Genomic DNA, 7,793 nt, shown 5'->3' on the forward strand with positions numbered 1-7,793 from the left:
TACTGAGCATGACGTCACATGGTATGGAATATCCCTTTGGCCAGTTTGGGTCAGCTGTCCTGGCTGTGCCCCCTCCCGGCTTCTCGCTGGCAGGGCATAAGAGACTGAAAAGTCCTTGACTAGAGTAAGCACTACTTAGCAACAACTAAAACATCGGTGTGTTATCAACATTATTCTCATGCTAAATCCAAACCACAGCACTGTACCAGCTACTAGGAAGAAAATTAACTCTATCCCAGCCGAAACCAGGACAAGAATACGGCCATTGCCATTTCTTCCCCTTCTGCAAAACTGGTATTTCCACCCCCCACCCCCCGTTATTTTTGGTCTTGTTTTTTAGATCACATACAATCTGCTATTGCTGTATGTGTGTAAAATGTTTAGAGTAGAATAGTGGTGTCCTAAATAAAGCACATTCTGTGAATTAAAAGTATTTTTCCATTCCCCTTCTAGCTATGATGACTATTACACAGAAGATGACCCAGTTTATGGCAATCTCAATCAAGATATTTTAGGTAAGCTTCACTTTAAGAACATGTGTCTGTTCAGAGGCTATAATAAATGTGTGGTTAAAAGCTGACTGACCAACACTTCTGTGTTTCTCAAATAGCAAGCTTAAGAATCTACCCCTTGTCAATTGCTGTATTAATACCTACTTGGGATAGAACTGCAAACCATTATACTGCACTACTATTTGTAAGGCCAAATCTCATACTGAATTTGATTTTTTTACAGTCCAAATGATCCTGTTCAGCCAAGTATCTCAAAAACATGAGCTTTTCTACATGTAAAGCTGGACCAATTGAAATAACAGCTTGATCCATGCATGTTAAAGCAATCTAAGACACATATTACTCACTGCCCAAAGTCAATGCTCCCACAGAAGCTGGCAGAAACAAACACGTACCAGTTCTCTGGTGTGGCTATCCACAGATCATCAGCGACATTGACAAATATGCTAAAACAAGCCCAGTGGCTGAATGGTGGGCAGGCATAGCTTTTCTCTGCTTTACTGGGCTGAAGTTAATAATACTTAGCAGAGATACACTACCTTAAAGGCAGTAACATCATATAACTGCAGCTAGAGCTAGATATGCTGAGGGTCTATCTCTCAAAGCCTTATGGTGTTAAAGCAGTATTTAAGTAACATGAACACAACTTCTTTGCTAGCCTTATTTGGAGTTAAGCAAAACTGAACTAAAGTACTTGAACTGCGTGGAAAAAAAACAAACCCAACTGTTTCATATAGGGTTTGCATAAATTTAACTAAGCCAACACTCAAATGCATTGACACTGCAAAAGCCTGAAAACAGTAAGGCAGTAATCTGTTTTACTGATGGCTAAGGTGAGAAAATAACTTGCACCAAATTTACAGAAAACTGAAAGTAGAGTCAGGAATAGAATTTAATCACCAGCTGCTGCAACTCACAGCCTCTTTCTCAGCCAAAGCAACGATTGCCTATGCTGAAAAATACGTCAGTATGTGGTTACCCCCTAATTGCAAGATGTCCTCCTAGCAGTCTAAAAGGATGCCCACTTAGTGAATAATGAGAAACTTCCCATCCGTATGAACAGAAGATGATTTTCATTTTCACAGTATGTGTCTAAATTTCTTAGTTATTTGCCCCTCTCTATAAATAGAGGAAGAGATCTGTGTGTGATTTCAAAACAAAACAAACTTCTACCAAAGTAAACTGGGAGGGGGAGTTAGTTCTGTAACAGGGAGGATCTGTTGATCTGATCTTTTAAGACTCAGTAGTGTGTCTTAACTAAAACATTTTTCTACTTTGATAAATTATAGAGGAATGTTGTTACGAGCAGATGAAGTCCCAGCCTCAAAGGCCAGTTAACCAACTACAGGTATCTTTAATTTTATTGTGGATTTCTGAATTAGGGTAATGTGGTCTGTCTCAGAGTTCTTGTGTTTATCCCATGACAATATATAACAAAAATCTTCACACTGCTCATCACAAAAACTACCACGCGTTAGTGTCTCAGTTCATCAGGGAATTTAAGCACAGACTTGACCCTTCGTTCAGTCTGGGTCGTTAATGAGGGAGCAGGAGAATTATAGACAGCTCATTTCCATCCATATGGCATGATAAAGCTCAGTCACAGGCATGCAGATCAGGCTGAATTAAGCCTGCGTCTACTGCCATGGCTTATGTAAAGAATTCCTTTTATTTATTTTGGACATCAACCAAGTGAAAACACAAGCTGCATCACATGATAATCATGAGTTTGACTGACTCTAATCTGCCCAGCACTAAATCTATATGCCTTAACAAATGAAAGACAACTGTTTTTCTATTGATTTGTATTTTGTTGAGATACTTGGATGCCTAAAAGCATGCAAGCTTCAACTGCAATTTGTCTGTAATTGAAGCATTCCTAGCATCAATTTCCTGAGTTGATTTCCAAGTATTTCACAAGGAGTGATTTCCAGCCTCTCTCAGGATACTTCCAGGGGGTAGAAATATCCTTTTTTTTTTTTTTTTTAATCTAGACATTTGTTTTCATTAACTTCACAGAAACAGAAAAACCTATGAAAATTCCAATGTCAAAAGTGCTTGACAATTTGGCTTGAAAAACACAGAGAGGCAGGGCAGACATACAAAGCACACATTTTGCACTGGAAATGAGACTGTATATATACAGACAAGAATCCCCCATTGTTGGTTTTCTGCACAGACAAAGCCTGTGAAAAATGTTGTTAATAACTGGATTCAAATTAAAAAAAAAATGGGAAGAAAAACAGGTCAAATAATGTCCTGCATCCCAGAGAACTTGGACTGATTATATAAGCTACCCTCATTCCCATAGAGAATCTTTCCAATAACACCTTGATGAATTTTTCCTTACTGCCACTATCCTAATAACATGAATCATTTACCATTAGGGTATGTTGGTCTGTTTTCTGTGCTGCCACAGCTTAATCATTCATACTCTTAATGAGTTCATTTACAGCTAGTTTGGGTAAACTTCAGCCACTATTATGATTCCAGTGTAGACATAGTCAAAGTCTTAGACATAATTTTAAAGCAAGCGTAACTACTGAATGTTAACTATACAGTGAATTTCCTTCTAGGTGGAATCTGCCAATCAGATGTGTTATGCCTCACTTGATCACAGCATTAAGGGAAAACGCAGAAAACCACGGAGAAAGACAAACCCTTCATTAGAGGAGGATGAAGAAGAAAGATCATCTAAGCCCACCATGATAGCTTCCAAAGTTAGCATTTACCTCAACAGCGAGCAGCTGGCTGCTGAAAACACAGCAAACATAGAAGCCATTCATGATGATCCCATCAGATTAATGGGTTTGATTCATACTACAAAAGGAGAGAACATTTGAAGTGGCTTCACGAACCAAATACGTAATCATAAAGTGAGATCTGTTTGTTCATTCTGGAGGAACAGTGAATGATTAAAGAAAATATCCTGGCAAACTGACATACCAAACAATGGTATAAAATGGGTAAGTTAACTGTTCCAAAGTGCCTTCCAAGCACATTTACGGACTAAGCAAGAAGTAAGATCCAGACTGCCACTTTGAAGGACCTGCCCTTCTGAAGACATTTTGAAAGGGAGTTGCAGAAGCTGGTATCTCAGCATTCACATGGTATTGATTCCAGTAAAAATTAATCATTCGTTTAAAACAACCATCAACTTTCAAACATCCCCAAAAGACCCACTCAGTTGTCTGTAGAGCTCTAGCAGGGTATAACTATTCTTCTATATAGGTTTTAACAGTACTTTTGGAAGGAAATTGTGTTTCATACTTGCACACTTAATGATTTAGTTGTTTTCCCAATTAAAAACTGATCTGCTGTTCCACATTGTGTACTTTCCCATTGTGACTGGTCTATGGTAATAACACAATATATCTAAAGCTAATTGGAGAATAATTTAACAGCTTGTTTAAAGTAGTAATTGTACATCTCACAAGATTTAACAATATCCTTGTATAACCTTAATTTCCTTCTGTGAGCAATACCAGAATACATCTCAAATCTCAACTCTACTAATGTAATGTTGTATCCAGCCATATTCAAGAGTCCACAAAGATATTGGCAGATGATCTGTAACAATAAATCTCCTAGGGAGAATTTTTTCCTTCTAATATTCTATGTGATGTTTAAATTCCTATTGGGTTTTACATTGCCACTGTTACCAACTATTTTACAAAAGTAGAAAGAGCTTTTTATTCCCCCAAATAGTTCACATACTGTGTGCACATTCATCTTAAGATTTTAAATTCATCAGATGGTAAGCTTTTATAGAGTGGGGATTTATTTTTATATTCTGGGAGTCAATAAGTAGTAATAGCAGGAAACAGCAAGGCATGTTGATGTAATATGCCTACCTCTAGGTGTCAGACAGTTCTGCATTCTCAAAAAAAGGACATTAATGCCTTTAAAATCCACACAGAGCACAGTGTCAAGGAGCTTGAAACTCTCAAGCACATACAGAGCCCTGCAAGTGTTTCAGGTCCTGAAGGAGATAGCCCTGAAAGCAGTTACAAAAACCAAAACAAACAAAAAGCCCATATTTACAAAGAGCCAACACCTCTTCTAAAAGCAGAAGTGGACGGACATGAAGTGGACAGACATGTCCAGAGATGGGACAAATTTATGAAGAAAAAAATCAATGTAAAAGAAAGTTCTTTGACAGCCTGGTTCATGTTTAGTTTAGCTCATAGTTAATGAGCCTCTTCACATGCCTTAACTTCTATGCTGGACCAAAAAGAAGGGGCCAACCCCTGCAGCCAAAGCTGCCCAGGGTCACTGCCTGTCTTATGCTAGCACTTGCTTTTGTGTGCAGAAATCAAGTCAATATATGTTTGGCTATTACACCCCAGAAACAAGGCAGACTTGGAATTAAAGTGACTGTGTTATCACGGTCTTAGACCAACTACCATTGGATAAGCAAAAATAAATACTGTTGAAGAATTGGTAAAAAACCACTTTTATGGAGAACCATATTAAACGACGATCCTAAGGGGGGAAAGGAGGAAGGCAAATCCAAAGCCAAAGATCCAAAGCCAAACACCAACATATCAGCGCATGAAGTACTAACTTAATTTGATTAGATCGGAAGGAATTATACTTTGTTCCATAGTAGGAACAAAATAAGTAATAAAATACATATCAACATACTCTTGCTTAGACTCGCATATCAAAATTGTTTGAATAGCATTAATATGTAAAATATTTATATAAAATATTTTGATTTAGCTGGCACCAATCAGATGCAATACTCAGTGCTCTGAGATGATTAAAAGAGAAAGCTTTCTTAAACAATCTCTCAAGCACAGGCCCAGGAGTCTGTTACTATTTTCCAACATACACATGAAACAAGGGATGCTGTATTTTCATTTAATACAATTTGTGTACACTTTGTACAAAAGTTGCTATTTCCCAATTTTCTCACAGCATTTGCACTCTTGATTATGCCTTTCCTCTAAAAATTCCAAAGTCAAAGAACTTCTATGAGTTACCTAAATTCAACTTGTCATTTCAGCCTGATCATTAATTTAATGGAAATGAAGTACACACTTCTCTTGTTGAGTGTACTTGTAACAGTAAGTCTACTTCATGGGATTTAGGTACATCTAGTTTCCTCTGTATTCTTAGTCTTCATTGTTTAGTCCAGCTATTTATTTCTACCAATTTTCAGCAGCTGCTTTCCCTTGCAACATAGCTTGCTAAAAGAGCAGGGCACTTTTGTAAATATTCTCCTTCAATATACACTTCCTTTCCACATTTAATCACTGCTTCCATTAAATTATTCACTGCTGCTCTCACAGACTCTTCAGGATCATCTTTAATGGCCTATCAACTGTTTCCAAGGCACTTATAATGCTGCCACAGTCCAGATTTAGCTTTATTCCTCCAGCTCTTTACCCTCTGTCTGCTTAAAAAAGCAACTGAATGAGCTTTTTTTTTTAAAATGACTTTTTGGGATAGTTTTCAAATGACTACTGAATTCTTACATGAAAGAGCATGTTCAATATTGCTCCATCTTCAAGCCATTAGAGGAAGACCTACATAAGCTATCATATATTGCTTAAATTGTTTATGTATAAAGAAAATTTCAACTAATTACAACAAAATAAGAAAAGGACATGCTAGGTCTAGGTTTATACTATCCCAGTAACCTAGTCTGTTTTTCCAGTGTTCTTTACAAAAATTTTGTAGCAGAGGGAAGCAGTGCGAAGCTGTTTTTGTTAACGGTAAGCTTAGCATTCAAGTATGAGTTCAATGGAACAGTGAAGAAAGAATAAACAAGAGGAAATATGGTGGAAGAAGCAAAAGTGTTTGGAAGGGAAGAATGGAGCTCAAACCAGAAGAGAGATCAAGTAGAACCACAAAATCTTTGTAAGTCTAGGACAGTTATACTCCAGTAGTCATTATAGCATCTGACAGTCACTGCAGATGCATCTGTTTAAACAGTGTTGTTAGGAAAAACAACACAGGCTTTTGCTTATATCATACTTTTAAGAGTCTGCTGACTCAAATGGATGTTGGAGGATCAAGCTCTAAAAATTATTTTTTGCTACTGCTAGCACCAAAAAGGTGGCACTGGGATGAGCTTATCTTCCAACGCTTCAAGGTTTTTCAAGAACTACCTCTTAAAATTCTTCCGAAGTAATTTTCATGGAGACAATGAACTATTACTATGTTGCTTAAATAAACTTACCTTCCTACCTGGGTAAGCCTGCATTCAGGTTGCTGTGCGGAAATCATATCTAGAGTCATAACATGTCCAAAACCCAACTCCAGTTTACCCTTAAGTTACTTTAGAACAGAAAACATTAATGGAGTTATGTAATCTCTCAGTACTGGTGTATCAAGAAATACTGGGAAATAATTACCTCAACAAATCCAAGGGGAAGGTAGTTCAATAAAGCATATTCCCTACAGTTCATCCATGTCTGGAACAGGAAGAAAAATGAACCACAAAAGCGTTTCTAAAAGACAATCTTTTGTTGCTGTTGTTGAAGGAAACATAATATACAAATGATGAGGGATAGAATGTGTGTGTATATTACAGAAGTTCTTGTCTTATCAGAGAGTAAACCTCACTGAAGCTGGCTTCTTGTTCCATTTGAGAACAACACTGAAGACAAGAAGATCTTGGTTTTAAGAGCTAAAATAACATAAAAAACTCCTGTGTGCCCAGAAATGAAGTAAAGCCAAAGGAAAACCATTTTTTCCTTTTCCGGAGCTCAGAAAGCTGACAAGGGGCAATGCCAATAAAACAGAGTGTATTTGACCTGACACTTACCACTAAACCAATCTCCTTGCCAAGAAAGAACACAGCAATGAAAACCTGTGGGACCCTGCCACATCATTCTCATGTATTTGCTGTAGGTATACAAACTCCTCCTGAGAATTCACATACCTGAAATAAAATGTTGAAAGCAGGTATTTGTTCAGAATAGGTTTTTATTTAGAATATATATTGTGTCAGGTAGAATTTTGTCAGAATACAGGATATAACTATCAAATCGACTAAAAATTATAAAATTTTACTGAACAATCAACTTTGGTGAGCTACTTAGAAAATTTAACATTAAAATTATATAGCAGGCATATTACAAGTCATAGCGTATAATACTGCATTTGGATCATCCAGCCCAGTTTAGATTTTTTCATTCATTTAGTACTGATACATCTGTAAAGCATGAATAGGCAGGAAATCAGCAGAAAGAGCTTGTTGCTTATCTTATTACTAATACATTAAGAATCAAAGCTTATCAGCAGATAAAAAGATAATACAGATCACAT

General features: G+C 37.0%; 1 protein-coding gene across 1 annotated transcript in view; it reads left to right on the forward strand.

Annotated features, from left to right (window-relative positions):
* The window catches only part of LOC103901919 (T-cell receptor-associated transmembrane adapter 1), a 6,799-nt gene extending 3,444 nt beyond the window's left edge, over positions 1 to 3,355 (forward strand). Inside the window, exons 4-6 of the mRNA XM_009282881.1 lie at positions 454 to 515; positions 1,802 to 1,860; positions 3,089 to 3,355. Coding sequence (XP_009281156.1) covers positions 454 to 515; positions 1,802 to 1,860; positions 3,089 to 3,355 — 388 coding nt within the window. The remainder of the gene's footprint in view (positions 1 to 453; positions 516 to 1,801; positions 1,861 to 3,088) is intronic.
* The last annotated feature ends 4,438 nt before the right edge of the window (positions 3,356 to 7,793 follow it).

Source organism: Aptenodytes forsteri, unplaced genomic scaffold (genome assembly GCF_000699145.1).
Source record: "Aptenodytes forsteri isolate BGI_AS27 unplaced genomic scaffold, ASM69914v1 Scaffold246, whole genome shotgun sequence".
Taxonomy (NCBI): Eukaryota; Metazoa; Chordata; class Aves; order Sphenisciformes; family Spheniscidae; genus Aptenodytes; species Aptenodytes forsteri.